Here is a 22395-nt window from a genome sequence, read left to right as displayed (position 1 = left end):
TTTAATTAAGTAAAAAAATTTAACATTATTAAAACAGTCATGCTGTTTAATATTTTGAGACCTTGATTGTTTTTTTTTTATGATTTAGGGCATCATTTATTTGAAATAGAAATCTTTTGTATATTTTATAAAATTGTTATTGCTGTGACTTTTGATCAGTCGAATGCATCTTTGCTGATTATGTGTATTAATGTCTCAGAATCATGTGACACCAAAGAAAGTGAAAAAGTGACAAAGGTGCAAAGTGTCTTAAACAAAAGTAAAATGCTACTTTCATGAGCAATGAAGAAAGCATGGGCTGAAACGTCTGCTGTTTGGATGGTTTTTAAGACAGTTCGCACTTTTGTCACTTTTTCACTTTTGCGTACAGCAAATAAAAGATGCTTTAGATAGACCTTTTAAGTCTGATTATATTTACAGCTACATTTCCATGTTCAAAATTATGTATTAAAGGGGTCATATGATTCTCCTAAAAATAACATTATTTTGTGCATTTGGTGTAATACAATGTGTTTATGCGGAAAACACTGTACATTGTTGTTTCTTCTCTGAGTCCTGCCTTCCTGAAATGGGTCGAAAAAGAGTTCTAAAAAAGAGAAGTGTGCATTGGTTAGTCAACTATCCAGTGCGTTGTGATTGGTCGAATACCGCAAGCGCCTAACTGAAATGTTACGGCTCTTACTATAACATGATGCCGTGTCCCGGCGCTGTGACAGGAAAACAATAAAAACACATTACAAATGATTACAAATGAGGCATTTGTTGCATCCATAATTACTAAATCTCATAACTTAGTACTTTTTTTATGCATCACATTGCATCGCTCTGCATAAACAACACCATGTCTGCATTTGTGATCAGAGAACTGACAAACAGCTAGCACTAATTCTTCACTGCTTAAAGTTTAAATAGTAAATAGCAGGTTCTTTTAATAAGAAAACGTGACTTACTTAAAGGTTGCGAGTCAGAAGCACCAGACTGTCCTTGCAGAGCTAGAACTGCCTCTCTTTACAGTCTCTGTGCACGGCCAACATAGGCTGCTCTGTCAGGTTCAAGAATCAGTTCTCCGTAAATATGCCGAACACGCTTCAATATTTGTGTTTAACTGTTCTGGGACAGCCTTTCAAAAGCAACTTAACACTGATTTCTAGTCGTGTTCTCTTTTGGAAGCACAAAGTAGTTTCACTTTCACAGAGAAACACTGCGTCTCCAGAACATGGCGCCCTCAGCAACGCTACAGCCCGAATAATAGCTCCGCTTTCTGTCTTTGCGTAAATGTTAGGATGGTGTTGTGAAAATAAACCCACTCTGTGACTTAGAGAATGGTGGCGTGCTTAAACGACCTCTTTTAGGGGGGTGTGGACAAGTCCTAACTTTTATAAAGGTTTTGAGACTCTCCAAAGTGAAAGGAAATCTCCCTGCCTTTAACACACGATTGTTTGTGTTCTCGTTCCTGCACAGTGCCAGAAAGAGGCCGATCCCATACTACCGCCCCAGTCCCTCGGTCAGCAGCCGGTCCTCCAGCCTCCTGACCTGGCGTCTGTTTTCTCTCAGTCGCAGCCGCTCACGCAGCCGCAGCCGCAGCCGCTCTTATTCGTCATATAGGAGCTACAGTCGCAGCTCGTCGTGGAACTCTGTGTACAGCAGACGCAGTCGCAGTCGGAGCAGAAGCTACGACTCGGCGGCGGCTACAGCCCGAGCCCGCCGCTAATTTCCAGAAGAACCGGACGCCAGAAAGCTGAGCCGCTGGCGCAATCCCAGGACCACATCTCACTGTAACGGAAGTGAAATGGAGCGGCGCTGAGAACATGCTGTGCTTAGACTCGGAACACCAGGCAACGACAGGATCATCTGTTCAGTGTCAGATAAGACTGAAGCTTTCCATATTGTTGTGTACTAAACTGTGTGCTTTCATCCATCCCGCTCGAAGGAAAACTTGTCTATCAATCACAAAGCCTGCTGTTGTAGGAAAGACCGGACCGAGATTCAATTTGTGAGTTCTGCTATACCTTGTTGAGGATATTGTTAGTCGTTTATCAAAACACACGTAGTAGATAAAAAGGAAGCGCAGAAGTGCCGTAGACTTGCCCCACGTATGGATCTATTGTATTTTTTCTAGTGTGTTCTTTTTTTTAAGGAGATGTCAAAATCACTTGAGGGAAAGATTTATTGCTTCTGTGTTTGCCGCACCTCTGCTTTGAAAAATGCTCCGAATCAGGTGAAAAAAAGCACACCCCATCAGCCCAAATGCCAGCTTTATTTATCTTCTGTTGAACTGGAAAACAATTCAAATGCCATTGGCTGTGATGGAGATGATGGTGGACAATCAAAATGCAGCGGATGTGCTCCACTTGTGGGAACTGTACCAAATACGAACAAAGAAAAGGTCCTGTTCTTTCTCAGATTCAAAGCACTGCTATAATGAATTATTACGATGACACTTATGTACTTTTTTGAAATGCACAAGCGTTGAGCCGTGTTAAATTATATATTATTTTTTAATTATTTATTCTTTTATTGCTTGTTTTTTTTTTTTAAATCTGTGATCATTTCTGCGGTTCGACTATTTATTATTTAGATCTCTTGGATTATTTATAAGGTAAGACCTTTGATATTCGCGCAGGAAAAACTTTTTTGCTTGTGTCATTTACTTCTGACCGGTTTCTGTTTGTTTTCCTCGAAACCCAACAGTTTAAACGTCCTAATTAAATAGCACACGATTATGTTTATGGATATGAATGTTTTATAAAGCATATTTATTGATCGCACGTAAAGCGGAAACTATTAAAGACCAGAAGAAATTAAGAGAAATCAGTCAGAGCGACTAGACCATTTTTTTTTTTCTTCAAAGCATCAAAGAAATATATTTGGTGCGCCGTGCCGCTTGATGAAACGGCGTGTAAAAATCATCACCTTCATCATGACAGATGATGGCAGCTTCTTTGTTTCTGTGTCATGAAGTCTATTGGAGTGCTTGTTAAATGAAGGCATGGTGATCTCTATGCACTGTACATTATTAGCTGTCTGACTGTTGTGTATCCTGACACTTGTACAGATAATAAGTTGTAGACGAAAGATGAAAAACTTGAAGTGTATCACAAATGTTTTATCTTGCTGAATTCATCTTGTTCTCTCGTCTCAAACCGTAAATGGCTTTAGTAAACGATTACGTAAATCCATTGTGTAAATATGCCAACGTTTAGCGTGGCGATATTAGGCATGGGCTTTATTTATTGAGATGGAGTCGTGGTGCTGATTGTTTACAAGGCTGGATTTCTAATTTGCATAATTTGCATTCCCTCTAAAAAACAAAACACGCTGTAATGTTGCCGTGAATCCAGACTATTTCGCCAAATCTGGCTTCTGTGATTGCAAAAATTACCTGTAGTATGAGTCATTTTGAAGCGCGCAAGTTCGTGTTTTAGCGCAGTGTTAAAGTTCTCAATGCAGGAGGTCAGTCTGGAAGATTACGTCAAGAAGTTCCCCTGTTGTACAATGTATATACACTGTCGTCTATGTGCACAAGAATATCAATGTCTCCCTCGCTGAAGTAAATTAATGACTAGCTCTCTGTGGTCTGAATATGTAATGATATTCGAAGAGTTCTGAAATAAATTATTCATCTAATTAACTCACCCTGTATTTTGCTTCCTCGTAATTGCGCGCCGAATTTTTTTCTTTGTGCTCATGATTTGTTTAGTGAAAAAGTCGGAGCGTGGTAAGATGAGGCGCTCAAAGCGGATGAAATAATTGTGATGTTTAAAGGTCGCCTGTGCTGTGAAGATCTTTGTGCAAACTATGTAAAAACTATAAACATACAATACAAAGATAATAAAAGTACTGTAGCAGAAGTAGAACTATAGTCATGTAAATATTGAAACAGACTATACATATATATATATATATATATATATATATATATATATATATATATATATATATATATATATATATATATATATGTGTGTGTATATATATATGTGTATATATATATATATATATATATATATATATATATATATATATATATATATATATATATATATATATATATATATATATATATATATATATATATATATATATATATATGTATATGTATATATATATATATATATATATATATATATGTGTGTATATATATATATATATATATATATATATATATATATATATATATATATATATATATATATATGTGTGTGTGTGTGTGTGTGTGTGTGTGTGTGTGTGTGTGTGTGTGTGTTTGTATGTATGTATTTTTTTCTGTCCGAAAAGCACTATATTTCTAGGCAATAATTATCAGGTTTGATATGTTGGTGTCCCATTTAAAGTGAGACTTTTGGGGCCACCGCATGCTTCCCAATAGGCATTAGACACCCTGAAATAAAACTCGGTGCCTGTTTTCTTGCTCATCTTTCAACTTCTCTCTCCGTGACGAATGACTCTGAAGAAGGAGAAGCAGATACCGCATGCCTCCGTCGCGTTTCGTCACATTTCGCGTTTAGAACATTATTAGTGTTCTTCGCGTGCGCGTGTGACTCCTCTCCGGCCTTGAGGAGTGAGCAGCTTTCTATTATGAAGCGAATGAGTCATCTGGGGGAGGGTGAGGTTGGACCAGTCCCTGTCCGGTGGAGCCAGTCACAGCCCGGGGTCTAAACTTGGACGGGGAGGGTCCTCGGTCAGCTGTCGTGAGCCTCCGAGCACTTTCTGGACTTTGTAGACCGGTAAATCACATATAAACCAGTGGAACGAGTTTACATCGTCAGTAAACTTCTAGGAGCCTTACGTGCGCGCGGTATTACGCGTAAACTTGGGTGCGTAATTAAGCGCCTTGAGACTTTTTCAAACTGCGTTCTTTTTCATTCGTTTTGAACGAAAAAGTCACTTTTTTCCCAGTTTCACGATGGCAGAGGGGGATTACTACACTATGGGCAACCGGCAGAGGATTCCGAGGGATCCGTTTCGCGAACAGTCGCTCTCATCTCGATTCATGGACGATGACTTTGGACTGCCGCCTTTTCACGACGAGTTATCTATGGACTGGCCCGGCTGGGCGCGACCTCGACTGAGCGCCCGCCTTGACGCGCCGTGGACGGGCCCCTTGCGCTCGGGCTTCCCGCGGGGCTTCAGCGCCAGATACGGCGAGGGTCCGCGCAGAGCCAGCGCTCCTCCGTGCAACCCGGACGAGCCGTGGAAAGTGTGCGTGAACGTGCACAGCTTCAGACCCGACGAGCTTAATGTCAAAACTAAAGACGGTTTTGTAGAGGTGTCAGGTGAGAAAACACATCTGAACTTTGAGAAAGACGGGGGATTCATGGTTTATGTGACCCTGGAGCGCAAATAGCACGGGTATATTAATAGCTAATAATACATTATACAGGTCAAAGTCATTGATTTTTCTTTTATGCCAAAAAACATTCAGTTATAATTAACGATCACGTTCCATAAAGATATATCGTGTCAAAAGTAAATTTTTAATTGGTAGCATGCATGACTAAGAACTTCATTTGGACAACTTTATTTTTCTTCTCAGTGTTTTTATTTATTTATTTTCTCATCTTCATTTCTCAGCCAAATATGATCGATGGATGTACATGTATAAATCCTTCAGATCACAAAAAGTTTACCCTTACGCCTGGTTTTGGGGTCAAGGGTCACCACAAAATAATAAACAGCCTAAAATAATAAATCATGGCATGTTGTATACAATACAACCAAAAAAATCGATAATGTTGTGCGTCATTTAAATGATAATTTGCACTGCAGTTGGTAATTGTATGAAATTTGCGCTTAGCAAATAAATAAGTAAATGAACGACAACAAAAAGATGCTAAAGTTAGATTATGCTTCATGCAAAAAAATAAAAAAATACTTGAAGATTATTAAATACCAAATAACCACCTCTTTTCACCAAACAATGAATAATCTTGCCCTCGAGTATTTATTTATTTATTTGTATTTATTTATTTTATTAGTATGAGTTGCTATGATTTGTTTTTCTAATTTAACACAGCTCTTCATTTTGACGACACGAAAACGTAATTTAAAAAAACTTTATTATATATGCAACTTTGATTCTGCCTCCCTCAACCGTTATTTAACAGATCGATTAAATATAAAAATAAAATCCCACCATTTATTTTTTTAATAATGCCCTTTCGGGCTCCATATGCTTCTTCCATACCTCCCTGCTGCCGTCTCTCGACCGTGGTTTGAGAAAGGAAGGCCTTTGGCATGACTTGCACATTACCAGCAAATCTCTTGTAATCAGCCACCTGCTGAGATCCCTTGAGGATCGCTCACATAAACACACTGAATTAGACCTCAAACAGAGAGTCCCACACACGCACGCCCCTCGCTTTTTAATGACTAAAGTTCTTTAGCAAAACTTATAAAGCGGAAAGGGCAAGGGCAGTTGCTATCTGCCCCAGAAATGCTTTATATTTGTTGACTGTGACGGCAGAACAGAAGTTCAGAGTTCAGAGAGAGCAAAGGATTTTTAGAAACACTGCTGGTATGGCAGCTGGGTCACTCAGTCACACTCCACGTCACACACAAGCCCGTTCTAAAGCGTCACACACAGATATCAAAGTGAACCGCTCTACGCTCTGGCTTTAATGCCTTTTCAGGCACCTCAGATTCTGGCGGAACACCTTGAAAGGAAAGCGGAGCAAAGCATTGTCAAAGAAATGCCACTACCATGCCTGAACATATTTAATTGCGACTTTTTATCTCACGTTTTACATCCCATACGGCTTTTTCTCAAAATTGCGAGTGCGAGACATAAACCAGCAATTTTGAGTTGCATCAACTCAAATCTTGCAGTTGCTCGCGCAATTCTGATTTTTCGTCCAAATTCTCTGCGAAAAGTCTCGACTGTTAAAAAGCGAATTTGGAGGATTATTTGCCATTTTGACATTTTTACGTATAGTTGCAAGTTTATATCTTACAATAGCTAAGTCGACAACGCGATTTTGACTGTTTCGCTCAAAATTAGTTATTTTCTTGGACTTCTAGCTTAAATCTTACAATTTTAGAGTATGTCTTACAATGCCGACTTTTTCCTCGTAATTGTGAGTTTATACCTTAGAATTGCAGGTTATAAACTTGTAAATGCGGGTTTGTGCATAAATCGCTGTGTCGAAAAAAAAATCGGTCGGAATTGTAAGAAAAACTCTAAAACTACGATTTAAGCTAGAAGTCCAAGAAAATATGTTACGCTTGTGAGATGTAAGCAGGATTTTGAGGAAACAGTCAGAATCGCGGCGTCAGCTCGCTATTGTAAGATATAAACTTGCAATTGTACTTAAAAATAGCAAAATATTAATAGCTAGTATTCAGAGAAAAAAGTCAGCGTTAAGATATATAAACTCAGAATTTGGGAAAGTCTACGATGTAAGCATAATTATGAAAAAAATGGCGGAATTGCGACATATAAACTAAAATTACGAGTTTATAATTTTGCGATAAACTACTTAATTATGAAATTGAAAAATGTGGCAGAAATAACCTTTCATTATACACAGTATATATATATATATATATATATATATATATATATATATATATATATATATATATATATGTATAATACTAACCCTAATGCTAGACAAATACTCGGCATCTTGAGCAGGAATAGACAGGATAATGAGGTAACAAGGGAGGAGCTAACCAATTACAAGGGAGCACAGAATCAATGGGAACAAACATTTCAAAATAAGAGTCCACAAAAACCAAGACAATATGTGTGTGTACTGTGCATATTTGTTAAGTACTGTTTATTTATTTTGTGTATATATATATATATATATATATATATATATATATATATATATAATACACACACATGCATGTATATATTTAGAAATATTTACGTGTATACATTTAATGCTTTACATTATATACAATTTTTTTCATATATAAACATTGCATATATTGTATGTGTGTGCGTCGTGTATTTATATGTACAAAATACGCACACATGTACTGCGTAAAACATTAATCGTCTAACATAATGATCATTAATCATTTGACAGCACTTGCTCTCGAAATGTCCTTTGATTCAAATACATGTTATATTAGCCTCAGAGTAGGAGCGCATTGACAGGAGGATAATCAATCAAATGTGTTTGTGCTCATAGCGTTCTCTAAAGAGCCGGTTATTGTAGATATGTAGGCGCGGTGAGGCATGACCGGCATTTAGTGACCAACAGCTGCAGAGAATGAGGCCAAGAGGCTTTTAAACAGGCCGTCTTCATTTGAAACAGCACAAAGCGTATGCGGCTGTAAAATGCGAAGGACTTCGACAAAGAAATCCCTAAATGGCCAGAAAGCCTTAGACTATAAACCCGTTCGAGTCTAATTTAATGTCAGCGCGCTAAACATTACGGCTTTTCACGAGCTGCCAGACTTCGAGATACCTGTATGCATTGACGTCGGATTTAAAGCGAAAGCGCCTCGTATTTAAAAGCTGCAGGATGTCATAAGCGTCGCACGGGCATATCGATCGTCTCGCTCCACGGCATCGATCTCGCCGCTAACAAACTGCCTTTGTGTCTTTTCGCCAGGGAAGCACGAGGAAAAGCAGGACGAGGGAGGAATCGTCACCAAAAACTTCACGAAGAAAATTCAGTAAGTGTCGTGATTGTATCAAAAGTTTTCCGGAGGCTTCTAGAATGATGAAGCGACTTCCCGAGGAATGTCACTCGGAGTTATTAAAGCGACACAAAGCCTTCCCGCTCCTCCACCCACCCCGACCTCTCCGCTTTCTTCTCGCTCTTCAGAGTCACGGCAGACGAAAAGAATCAAAGTTCGGAGATAAAATAGAAAAGGAAACTCTTGTTAGGCTCAGACAACATATCGTGTAGCTCTGATGTCTGCAGTAATTAAGCGACATAGTGATTTGATTTTTCTTTTCTTTTTTTTCGTCGCCGTGCTGTTTCTCTGACAGACACCGAGAAAGAAACTCTAAGAAAGAAAAGGAATTAAATTATTGAACAAACGCGGCGCTATTTTAGCATTCTAACGCAAGAGATGCGCGCTATCGTTCAAAAGTTTGGCGCGCAAAGTTTCTTTTATTATTAGTCAAACTTATCACGGATCACGTTGAATTCATCACAAGTGACAGTAAAGACGTCTGTGATGGTGCAAAAGATTTCTGTTAAAACCACAGTTTGCCACGAAAAACATTAAGCAACATTGACTATAAGAAGAAACAGAGCAGGATGATATACGATATGTTTTATATGTATTATATACGATATGTATTGTAATGATATTTCACAGTATTACTGTTTTTACTGTATTTTCAATCTAATTGGACATTTTTAATAAACAACAACGAAAACCATTCAGTAACAGTATCAGTTGCATATTACTAGAATATTAGCCATTTATTAGTGCTAATAAAGCACATATTAATGCATTATTCTGCATGACCTCATTCTACATCACCTAATACTTTACCTATTAACTATTGCACGAACTACTAATAAGCAGCAAATTAAAAGTGCGTTGAGGAAAAGTCTTAGTTAATAGTAACAAGTGTTACCTATTCTAAAATTCCCAAACGTTAAACACTAATTTAGGTCTTTCTTCTACTTTCAGTCATGCTGGTATATTAAGAAATGGCTCACAGTTGTTTTCAGCGGTGTCGAACATTAGCATTCTGCTGAGCTAAAGACACAATACTCTTACAGCTGTCAGCGTCGAATGAAGTCTCAGTCTTTGTGTCTGAGTCTCAGCACCGCTCTGCTAATTGAACGGAGTCAGGCCACTGAAGTCAGCTACATGATAAGGTTTATATAAACTCACAGAAGCTTGGCAACAAGCGTGGAAACTCCAGCCTTATTTGGCCATGATGACAGACCAAGCTCAGAGTCTCTCTCTCTCTCTCTGTCTGTATCTCTCTCTCTCTTTCTAAAGGCTGAGGTAAAAACAGCGGCAATAAAACACCGTTCTAAACCTGGCGAGCTCTAACTAGACATTGTAATTAAGTAGCATTAAGCGTAGTTTAATTGAAGTCAGTTAGCTTTTTTTTTAAGAAAGAAAATACTTTTATTCAGTAAGAGGCGTGTTAAAGTGATCGAAAGTTTCAGTAAAGAATAATCTTACAAAGATTTCTATTCCAAATAAATGCACCTTTTAAACTTAGCATTTATCAAATTCTGAGGAAAAAAGGATCAAAAGACATTGAGAACTGAAGTTGTGATGCTGAAAAATAGCTTTACCATCACTGGAATAAATGTAAAATATATTAAAATATAATATATATATATATATATATATATATATATATATATATATATATATATATATATATATATATATATATATATATATATATAATAAATATAATATATAATAATAAATTATATAATAAATAAAAATAAATAAATTTATATAATAAATATATATATATAGGATATTGTTCATTACAAATTTTCCTAATTATTATTAATTATTATTAATTATGCAAAAAATATATTCATATGTATGTATATATATATATATATATATATATATATATATATATATATATATATTTTTTTTTTTAATATATTTTTTTAGTATAAAGGTTTATTGTATTTTTGATTCAATCAATTCAGCCTTGATGAACATAAAGACTTACTAACATTACATTTCAACCCAAAACATGACATCGATAATATATTAAACATATTTAATATTCATATGTTGAAAAGGAAAAGAAATCGAATTGAATCTAATGAGAAAGGGTCAGGTTTTGTATATTTCATGCTTGCTAGAAGTAGTGCATCTCATGCTTAGCTTAAAAAGCGTGTTAAAGTCGAACCCTATAAATAATTGCTAGCGTGCTACATATGAGGTTTATTTTTAACTACAGTATGTGAGTGTAGTTTCTGCCTTTGCAAAGCATTACAAGAAAGGTTTGCATGTTGACTTTTGCAGTGCGTTTAGTAATATATTGCTGACTGTGGAAGTATATTTATTTCCATACACTGCACAATTATTTTTCTAGCATTCTCCTCTCAAAGCCCTAAAGCGGCCCTAAAAGTGGCCCCACCTCTAGACTTTTGCAGAAGAAGACCGGCAGGAAGTAACTTTGTATGATATCACGATCCATTCATGTTCAAAACAAGTTCCACCCTTTCTCTGTAGAGCAGATATGAATTTATGGTAATCCAGGCTTAAAGGCATCACAATTCAAACAGACAGTAAGAACTCCTCTCATTAAAACGGCTGCAGTCAGTCTGCCTGCTGGATGATTAGACAAGTGTGTAGATGGAAATTTCTGGTGATAAACTTTGCATCAGGAGGCGATTTGTAATAATTGGCAACAGACTCTATTTCTGAGCCCAGCACCTGGAGGGAGCAGGACTCGCTCGCTGTCTCTCTCTCTTTCTCTCATTGCAAGTGATGGCAGGCAGAACATTTAAATGAAAACCACGAAATGCATTGGGAATTATCTTCTAGCCACAAGCTGCCACACAGAAAATGAAGCTTGTTGGAAATTAAACCAAAATGAGAATGCACTGAGTACACGCGTGAGGATAGTTAGAGCAACTCTGGGTTAATATCAACTTTAGACTTGAGTTAAGACTCAATTAGTCTGTGTAAGGTTGCGTTCAGGCAATACCGTGTAGTTGTTAATATTGAACTAATCTTTGTCAAACCGTAGCATTAAAATTCATCCAAAAGTGCTTTTTAAGGTCAAAAATTAGGGTGTGCGTTTAGATTCGTGACCCGAGACCACAAAGCGGTGCGTGAGGGTCAGGGTTTTAAAACCTGATCTGGAATCTAAGAGGCGCGAAAATATCTAAATATTGAGAAAATCACTTGGTATCCCAATGGCTTTTAGCATAAAATAAAACTCTATTACTTTGAGCCATATTGTTGTATAGCAGTGCTACTTGAGACTAGTTATTGTGTTCCAGGGTCATATATAAGCTTTCAATTTATAATCCTCTGAATCAGAATCTGGTTCAATCTGTATCAAGAGGTAACTTTAATATCCATGGAAATATTTAATTGCACAAAGGTACTTTCGATTATTAAAAGGTTGCGTCACCCTAAGAAAAAGTGAAAAGGTACTGAAATGTCCTTTAAGGAAGGCAAAATGGTTATTTTATGGCATTGCTGTGAAAACCACATTTTGCTCCTTCTTCTTCACAGAATCCGTCAGCGTGGACCCTCTCACTGTGTTTGCCTCTCTGTCACCGGAAGGGTCCTCATCATTGAAGCCCGGCAGACCCCTCCGTATTACCTCTACAGCAATGAAATGCCCGCAGAACCCATGGAAGAACCGAGGCCAGACCTCAGGAACCCAGTATGGCTTCAGCGAAGTCTTCGCAGCCAGGGAGTGAAAAGCGAGTTTACATGCCCTTAGTATTTGTTCCAAGCCAGTGCCAAAGTTTCAGAAATTTACTTAATTCACAAGTCATTAATCTGCTAGGGAGTAGTCCATAAATCAAGCGTGTATATGGTACGGTTGGATCAAATGCCAGTATCTTTCATTTACTACGTCAGTGAAGAAAAATGATGGAAATAAAGGAAAGATACGAAATCAGATGAAACGCGGTCATGAACATACTCTCTACGCGAGTACAGAAATGCAGCATTGTTAAACATTGCAATGGCAAATCTCAGTCCTCAAGGGGGCGATAAAAGCTCCCTTCAAGCAGTTAAAGGGATAGTTTACCATTAACGTCTGTATTGCCTCTATGGAACACAAAATATTTTTGCCCATAAAAGTGTCGATATAATCCAATGTTTGAGTTTGACTGTATGAACAAAATAGTAGCGACCTTCAAACATTTTTAAATATCATCTCGTTGTACAGGTTTGGAACAGCGCAAGATTTAACTAACGTCTATCTCACCCTCCAGTTAAGTTCTCTTCAAACTGCTTCACATTAATCTGATCAAATAGAGAACAACACTGACAATGCAATGCATGCTTGTGTTTGTAACGTGGAATGCTTTGAGACACAAAATGTTCTCATAGTTGAGTATGTTCGGACTCTCTGTCCCTATATATAAACCTAAACTTGTCTGGGTTAAATGGAAGTGCTGTTTTAATCATCCGAGTACTAAATCACGTTGGACTATTTATATGGCTGTAAATGCTGGAGCTCTTTCTCAAAGGCTGTTCATTGTTTTCTTTTCTTATTTGTGTGCGTTTTTTCTTTTTTGTGTAGGAATGTATGCTATGCTTTTTATAATAAACGACGAATCACAGCGAGCCTTTGTTTATTACTCCCTCTGCGAATCCGTGAAGTTAATATATGAGCTGCGTTACAGATCACGGCGGATGTTATTTCTCCGACAGCTTTTACACCTGTTTGCTTATCCCACTTATATAACCTCCTGATGCCGTGGAGTAATAAATCCCGAGCATCACGCTTTCTCGGTTTCTCAGTGCTCTGTCCTCTATCACATCTGGGTGTTCTCTTGGCAGATTGGCTGTGTGCTTATGGGAGCGACTCCATGGGAGTTGTCTCTGCACGGTGGCGGTAATTGGGTGACAGATTAGTGTGGAATTATTCGAGCGCTTTGGCTCGCTTTCAATCTCCTCGGCGAGGACGCGGAGAAAATATTGAAAAAAGCGGTACTCCACTGATTAACGATGTGTTGCCCATGGATTTTTTTCTCCTCAAATCGATCCACGCTCGCTGACGCGTAATTTTCAGGGGTTTGAGGTTAATGAATCACCGATATAAAGAGGTGCTGGAATCATAACCATCGAGTTAGAAAGAATTATATGATATTTACTACTCGAGGATGTAATGTGCAAGCATATAACATTCTCTGCAAGAGAAGTCAGCTAGGTCCCACAATCTCCATCTGTCACCTTTTAGTTAGAATCACTTCTCAGCTTTCTCTGATTAATCGGTCGCGTTGTTGTAAGCACAACAAGAAGCTTCACACAATCATGCTCAGGTCTTTATTAGTGCTAAGAAGATGCATGTTACAGTAAGTCGAAGGCTGAGGAAAGAGCTGGGGTGTTGCTATCTTGCAGCCTACATTTTGCCTACATCCATCTCCCTTTGGAGCACCTGCTGAGGACAGGCAGCTCTTGGGGTTTGCCCGAAGGTTGATTGCTCATCTTCTGTCACAGCAGGGTCTGTATATCCTCTTCGCCCTCCAGTTCTCGAGGCTGCGTGACCTCTGCCTGCTCTCCTTGCTCCGGGGTGATGGTGTCTGGAGTCTCTGGGGCCTGAGGCTTGTCTTCGTCTCGCTCGGTGCCCTCAGTTGTCTCTTGAAAAGCAGCTTCTTTGTCCTCTTCTCGGGTTCACGCGACCCGCTCTCTTCCAGCCAGACATGCCCAGCGGTAGCTTCTGAGATGGACTGCGGTTGTGGCTCCGTAGATGGATCTACCTCAGATACAGTCTGCTGGTCTGGTTCGGGAGGCTCAGTCGAGACAGTTTCCCCCTTCAAACGATCCTGGTTTGGCCTCAGCTTCGACGCCGGTTTGAAGCTCCTCTTGTTGTTTTCCTCCAGTGGTTTCCTCCACCTGTGGCAAACGCGAAACAGTCTTTAAATGAAGTCAAGAGCTTAAATGCCACATCAAGACCTAAAATGCCAGGGTCAGTGTACACAAAAATGATTAATTTTCTGGGTTGTGAAGAAAGGCCATATGTCCCCTGCGGGAAAATAAGCTTGCGTTTAATCTCTTTGTTGGTTATTAGAACAATTATGAGCCTGGTAATTGGAATTGCTAGGTGATTAATTTATGAACTGACTTTAAATTTGGCATTTGACGTTTACGGTATTGTAGAATCATTACACCTCTAATTATTTCTGAAATCCTCTTTGCTTTTAATGTGAAAAAACATTTTTGGTTTGCAGCCGACAAGCAACGGGTAAACAAGATCTGTTATTGCTAAAGCTAGACAAGTTAATTTGAGTGTCCCATGCAATAATATAGAACAACAAAATAATTGAAATAATAGGTTTCGAAAAGACCTTTTGTCTTATTTTCTTCCATGCCTGTATTATGCCTTAGTTTGCCCTGCAAACTTAGAATTGCTGTCAGCTTATATGCTAACAGCTCCTGGGAGACAGTTACTCTACCTGCGATGTGTCTAGCTTTTATACAAAACCAATTAGGCATCGGTGGATGGATGTGTAGTGTTTACTTGGATTTACCAGAAAAGTTTTCAATAATGATAATAATGGTGCCATTTCACCATGAATGACAGAAAGCGCCACTTAAACGTAATGGTGATATATTATAAACAAGTGCAATGCATGCCGCCCAGAACACTCGGAGCCTAATTCTGAGCTTCAATAAGTGAAAATGTTCAGACTGTGTGATTAACGGATTAAACAGCTGTCAGAACTAATCAATACCTGAATGGGGAGATATCGACATCAGAGGGAGGGAATGCTGGGTAATGGTGCTTCCACTGTAAGAATCCCATCGGCGGACAGCGCGACTGGAGACTTTCCCAGCCTCAAGCATACCCGGAAGACTTGAAAAAAAAAAAAAATCTCATTAATTTGTTTTATTGATCATCGGCTTTGTGGACATGTCACACACACTGTGCTAAAATAGACCCTTTAGCACTACCATTTGAAGAAATTTAAAAAAAAGAAAGTATTATTACTTAGCAAGAACATATATAGCATATAGATAAATCACAGAATCCTAAAAAAATATATATATATTATTTATAACAATAAAAAATAATATAGCAGCAAATCAGTATGTCACCACTTGATTTCTAAAGGATCAGTAATGATTATAAAACTAAAAAATCAACTTTCCCATCACAAACATACATACAATTTTAAAAGTTTACCGTTTAACAGTTTTCACAATTTTTAACTGTATTTTTGAGCGTTATGCTTATTAACACTTACGTGTATTTTCTTGTAAAACATCTAGTAATGTAGCCATGCTCATCTTGCCTTTCCTCATGCTTTCCTACAGATAAAGTTGAGAGATTATTACCTTCATCTCAAGAAGAAGAGCTGTTTATGTATTTTTGCAGTTTATATTTCTTAAGAATTAAAAATGCGATTGTAGATAAATCAATAGCGTCATTTGGCTGACAATACAAAATTATACATAAAGTACCAGAAGTGCTGTAGCACAGCATATATTTATTAAATATATATACACATGTGTTACCATTACATTTATAAGATGTGTGTTTATATATACACAATAAATATGTCAGTTTATCTGCAGTAGTCTACATCAGCCATACCTCCAACTACTAAAAGTCCATCCTGTATCTTGAGCACTGATCTCAGAGGGCGAAGTGATTGGCGTCCAAAGCTCAATTTCCACTTGCACATCTCACCAACCACCTCCGACACCCCTCCGCTCATCTCCCGCCTCAGCAGACATGTGCCGTCCGGGCCTGAGCGAGCAGCCGTGTCTTGCAAGTACCGAACCCAAGGCAGCGTCCCCAGCCTTCTGAAGAGACGCCTTCCACCCAGCTGAGGTCTTGAGGGTCCAATAGCGGAGAGCAGGCCGTAATGCTGGTTAAAGATTACACTGGGCCATCTGCAGCTCAGGGACTCCAGAACACATCCACTTGGTAATACTGAGGCCTGGATGGAGGCTACGATAGCATCCGCCGCAACGAAAAATCCAAAAAGTCCAGCCACATGAAACGATCATAAAGCTCTGCCGCGCAGCGACCCAGATGTGGCGTCGGGCACCTGAACGCCATTTATATATAGTCTCCTGTGTTTTACTTACAAGCACCGTGATGCCAGGCGAGGAGAATGTAGGAAGCAAGTGATGACTGGTAGTTCAATCTGCTGCTGGAAAGGTGGAGGCTCCTGCAGGAAGATGCTAATTGGGATGACCAATAGATCTAAGAAAGCAACAAATAGCTGTTTTGGTGAGGCTTGAACTGGCCAGCGAAGCCTGCTTGTACTGACAGGCAAAAGCTTTTTATTGAACTGATGCGTTAATGGCGATGTAGAAACTATTAAAGTGTTGGTGTCTGTGCAGAGGTTGTGAAGGCGTCCCTAAGTGCTTGTTAACTTTATTTCCTGGAAGTCGTAGGGAAAGCGCTGGGGACTTTCTTTAATGGGCTAGTGCAGCCAACTCCTGCCAATCTCAGTGCCTTGTATGGCTGCTCTTATTATATTTTGCTACGACACCTTTTATTGTGGCGTTCGGGTTCTGTTAATATTCACTATTGCATTTGAATGTATAATTGAATATTAAGTGTTACTGTAAAGGCTTGTTATTTTAAACTTATAGTTTGGCCTAGAGCAATATGTTTATGATGCACAACTGTGCTAATAATCCATCCAGCATAGTTTCAAATAACGTGGGTCCAGACAGAGTTGAGGCTGGTTTTTAATCATCTTGTTACCACTGAGACAAGCATTGGCCTTGGGCTGAGTTTCGCTGCAGCTTTTATATGCCTGAGTATATCATGAACACGCGTTGAAAAGTCTGAGGATTGGTGCATTTTTATTGTATTTTGCGAGAAAGAGAAGTCTTACAAAGCTGCATGAATTTAATTAACTGCGATAAAGTGAAATATTGTTAAAATATAGCTGTTTTAATGGAAATTTTGAAATGTCGCACTGATGCATTTCTTTTTAATGAACAGAAGTACTAACAGATAGCATTAATAATTTGAAATAGCGTATTTATTAATTCACGTAAAATTATACATTTACTGTAGCTTTCCGATCAATTTAATCCACCACGTATTCATTTAAAAATTTTTACTCAAAGCCATACTAACGGACTCTTTAGGATAGTAGTGTGATAATCCATTATGTTTTAACAAACGATAAGTTGTTCTTCTCTAAACTGAGCAGTGGAAATGGCGTTTCAGGCCTGTTTCAGATTCTGGATCCTGCAAGCGGAAAAGGCGTGTAGAATGTGGTGTTTTGCCGGGAGAGATTTGGGCGCGAACGGAACCGCTGACCATAAGTCTCACGGTTCCTCGGACCGTGCTTTGTGCTGAGAATGCACTGGGTCTTCACCTGGAAGCAGAACCTCATCACAATTATCTGGGACAAGCAGACAAGGTACTACGATCTCTGCCAAGACAGCATATGCATGTACAAGATCGGTTTAATGGGTTTAATTCTAAGAGCTGGACCAAGGACAGTAAATTGGCCTATATTTTCAAAATACATAAACATATGCATAAATGCATAGGACTGTGTCTATGGTATGACATAGAAAAATATAGAAAAAATTAAAAATACCATGAGTGAGGTATTTAGATGTTTAGAGGATTTTTAATATTTTCCTGCCACTATGCTGCATAGAAACGACATACATGTCATTTATTTATATGGCATTCATGGTTATATATATAATATTGAGCTCATAACATTCAGCTTGGCGACAACGGCAAAGTAAAGGTTTATGGCTTCATCAAATAAAGCTCAATTTGGGGCAGCTGCTGATATTTATGTAATGAAATTCTGATAGCTTGTAATGTAAATCAGTCAGATCTTAAAGAAATGTAAAATAATGCTAATGCTATGGCAGTGAAAGTGGCCACGATCATACCTGATCTCCAGTCAATGCTGATGAGCTTTTGCCTGTATACAGCTCACCTGCCTCCCCTATAACACACTCACTCCTGTCCATCAGCGGCTACAGTCTCAAGATTTATAACTCCTGCTCTGGTCACCTCTGCATCTGTATGACTTACCCTAATGAAGTTTGTGTGAGATTCCCTCTGTCTCGTTAAGGTTAAGCCTGTGGCTGGAAGCACGCTCTCGCTAGTTTCATTAAAATACACTTCTTTTGCTCCAGGTGCAAGTCGGATTAGCTGACAAAAAAGAATCAAAGCCCGATGCAAAATGTTTGATATTCCATTTGAATTGGATTTTCTAAATTCTGAAAGTCCTCCAGTTTGCATAGCGTATTAAAGAAAACATTTAGGGTCTCTTAACGCTGGTTTCTGGTGATATCAATGCCGTGTTCTGTCCTGATCTGCCCCCATATGTAAACTTAACAACTGCCTTAAGGTAAATAAACAGAAAATTTAATGACAGTGAAAATTGGGGAATTTTGAGTTAAATAAGTGTTTCCCTATTACCCAAAAGCGTCGCCAACATTTCATTTTATAATTTACAGAATATTATATTAAATACCAATTAAAATGTTTCTAAAAAAATGATACAAATGAAGTCTTTGTGCTAACGTTATTAAACACCAGCTGACTTTATAACAGAATGTTCGCCAGTAGCTGGGAGCCTCTTTAAACTGAACACCTGTACCGTCCTCTTTGACTCTGATGTGATTAGTGAACTTTTTCTCTCATGGTATGATGTCCGACTCTCCTCACCTCATGACGTACCATCTGTCTGCGATCCTGCCGACTAAAGTACTCCAATTACTCTTAATGGACATGGACGCGGAGCAGATTAGCAACACCGACAGCATCACCTGTGATAAGGGCAGCACCTCTTCCGCTTCAGCCGAGGCAGCCTGTTCACTGAGGCCGCCTGTGGCTTTTGCGCTGAAGGATGCTTTCTAGTCCCGCTGAGGCTCGGCGCGCTCCCAGTGGCTTTGGGCCATCGCAAGAAACGAGGTGGTTTGAAACCGTGTGGGCCTCAGCTGTGTAACCGGCCTCTAACACATGCCTTAGCCCAGCTACAGAGACTGCGCGTTGTAAGGACTTTACAATGTTAGCGGGTGCCGGGCTATAAGCTCCTGCATGCATTATCATACGTTGATCATGCAGACAGATTTACGCTTTATTGTTCTCTGTATTTAAAGTGACGGAAGAAGTTGTTATTAGGTAGCGTGGCAACTAGTAATGTAAAGATGCTGTAATGCAATTGTAAGCACCGTTTGATATTTCACCGATATCTTAAAGCTATTCTCCCAGATGGTCTGTTTAACATTCTGATTGCATAATCGGTTGTTATGCAGCATTCATTTTGCGTCCGAAGCAGGCTTCTCAAGGATAGACTAAACCGATGTCCTTTGTGTTTCCTGTGGTGTGCTTTTTATTTGCCACCTGTGTGCTCATTTCTCAAACAATGAAGCGAGCATATGCGTTGTATTTGCCCACAAGGAGCATTTGATGTTCTGAAGCGGTGTTGTAAGATGCGTCGTTTGTTGTTTTATACTGAACCCTTTAAAGGCGTCGTTTCAACAGCGCGAGAAAGCTGCTTCAGGCCTTTCGCTAAAGCTGGTCCGGTAAATGCCCTCTTGAAGGAGTTTGCAAATATTAGAGATGAATTTTCATTCATGTTTAACTTTCCGGATGCTAACAAAACAACTATTTTAAATCATTTCTAAATGCACATCTATGAATCAAAGCTATGCACTTATTGTCTTATTTTTATTTAAATAAAAGCACTTTCTGATCAGTCACAAGAAATTAATTTTCCACCAATTTGTTTTTATTTGTTGTTTACAGCTTGTTTAATTTTTAACCTCAGTGTAGGTATTTTCTGTTCTTTGAATGTATACTCTTTTGTGAAAATGCCCATTAACATATTTTAAATATAATCAGAAAAATTAGACAATTATATATCCATTTTTGCACTACTGTGGTGGCACAAAGCTTAATTGCGTAATGTTATGAGATAGCACAATTATCTCGAGGTATAGATGTTTAAAAAACATGATTAAAATGTGAAAGTCGTTGCCATTGAATCAGTTAGTTGAACAAGTTGATTCAGCGGCTCTGCGTGAGTGAATCATGACCGGTTCATTCAATAATAATGAACACCCTCTTAGCTGCTAAGGCGCATTTGTTTAGACCTTTTCTTTGAAAATACAGACACATGGCGTCTAAAACTCTCGATATTAAACTTCAGGTTTTAATAATCTGCTGCATAAAACCATAATCACATCTGCGTTAAGTAAGTGATATTGTACTAAAGCGTTTCGAGGCATAAGCGGCCTTGAAACAAAAATGATTAGCGACGTAAGATGCGTTTTAGGATTTGTGATTTCACTTTGATGATTATTTGTTGCTATTCGTGGAACTTTCTTAAAGGCCTCTACCAACCACAACATCTGTCTCAAATCTGCTAAGGCTGGGTGCCCGTGGTCTAATCATCCTTGATCCATCTTTTAAGTTAAGCCCGTGAAACCTGCATCCCACCTTGACTGTATATTAACCGTGAAATATGCTCAAACCAGAGTTTGATCTGACTGTTGTGGAAGGACAAATGACTTGTTGTTGGAAGCTTTGCCTCATTATATAAAATGCTAAATAAAAACCATCAAAAGGTCTAGCTCTGCTCATAGCTGAAGCCTCACTGGTTCAAAATGCATGTAATCGTGTCAGCATAATCCATAAACCTCATTGATTCAACATACGGCATTGTGTGCGTTTCGGTAACCAAGCATGGTCGATGCGAAGTCGATTCGCTCTTTAAGGGAACCGCTCTCTAAACTGTGTTTAAATGCGCGGCTCATATGCTGTGGCCTTTAGGCCCAGCGGAGAACCTTGAAACGGCGGAGGCAGAGCTTTCTGGCATCATCTGAAACCAGACACAGAAGCAGATTTACTGCAAATGAGATCATCTATCAGCAGGGAGCGAGGATGTGGTTAAGGGGCATAGGAGGACACGAGCGAGGGGAGCAGCCAGAGCACAGACCTCTGCCCGAGAAAGGACACGCTCTTCCAGCCTCTGTCTCTTTTTTCCTCTTTTCTCTTTATGAGATGGAACTGGCCCGTGTTATTTCACAGGATACGCTTTAACGGCGAACTGCGTTCGGTTTATTTGAGCATTCGCCTTTATTTGAAAAAAGATACAATAATGCATCGCATTTAATGTTTTGTCGCTGCGTCACGCGCACATGCGCATGCATTAAAGGCACAGCTAAGTCGACATTTGTACAATGGGTTTATGTGAAGTTTGATTTCTGCGTGTTTTAGTTTCACCCAGTCATTTTCTCAATCTTTGTGAAACGTGGAGGCCCTTTAGTCATTTTAAAATGATGGCACAAATTTTACTGTCATTTTGAAAGCCTTTATATTATGAAACACATCTGAAATTTAATAAAATAGTAAAAATATGCAAATATGCCGTCTTCTGTATTATTAAAATCAGGGTTAATATGAAAATATTTATTTATTACAAACTTAATTAATTGTAACAACTAATAAATTACTTGTGATTAGTGAATACATTTTTTGTGCATTTTAATCATTTATGTTTATATTTTATATATATGTATATATATATATAACCATATATTTAATATTTTAAATTTTATTTACATTTTGTCCATTAATTGAATGACCTTGTGTATTATATATACATACATATTTATTATTATTATTATTATTATCATCTTTACATATATATATATATATATATATATATATATATATATATATATATATATATATACTCTCATATTTTTTTTTTTATTAAATGAAAAATGAAGCAAGCCTGTATGTAATGATCTAACTGCTGTGCAACAACATCTTTAGCGCAG

General features: G+C 38.4%; 2 protein-coding genes and 1 pseudogene across 2 annotated transcripts in view; 2 read left to right on the top strand and 1 right to left on the bottom strand.

Moving 5' to 3' along the window:
• Positions 1-1711, top strand: part of LOC122346168 (serine/arginine repetitive matrix protein 4-like) — a 47968-nt gene extending 46257 nt beyond the window's left edge. Inside the window, 1 exon segment of the mRNA XM_043240860.1 lies at positions 1462-1711. Coding sequence (XP_043096795.1) covers positions 1462-1711 — 250 coding nt within the window.
• Positions 1712-4663: 2952 nt separating this feature from the next.
• LOC122345410 (heat shock protein beta-8-like) lies at positions 4664-9036 on the top strand. Its single transcript, XM_043239522.1, has 2 exons — positions 4664-5276; positions 8571-9036. Exons 1-2 carry the CDS (start codon positions 4907-4909, stop codon positions 8636-8638), a joined length of 438 nt encoding a protein of 145 aa, XP_043095457.1. The 5' UTR covers positions 4664-4906; the 3' UTR covers positions 8639-9036.
• Positions 9037-15356: 6320 nt separating this feature from the next.
• The window catches only part of LOC122346160, a 31740-nt pseudogene continuing 24701 nt past the window's right edge, over positions 15357-22395 (bottom strand).

Source organism: Puntigrus tetrazona, chromosome 5 (genome assembly GCF_018831695.1).
Source record: "Puntigrus tetrazona isolate hp1 chromosome 5, ASM1883169v1, whole genome shotgun sequence".
In the NCBI taxonomy this organism is placed as follows: domain Eukaryota; kingdom Metazoa; phylum Chordata; class Actinopteri; order Cypriniformes; family Cyprinidae; genus Puntigrus; species Puntigrus tetrazona.
This window is presented reverse-complemented; position numbering and strand designations above follow the sequence as displayed.

Coding starts and splice junctions, on each gene's coding strand:
- LOC122345410 (XM_043239522.1), top strand. CDS start 4,907: ATGGCAGAGGGGGATTACTACACTATGGGCAACCGGCAGAGGATTCCG. Junction 5,277..8,570: donor CGGTTTTGTAGAGGTGTCAG/GTGAGAAAACAC, acceptor TCTTTTCGCCAG/GGAAGCACGAGGAAAAGCAG.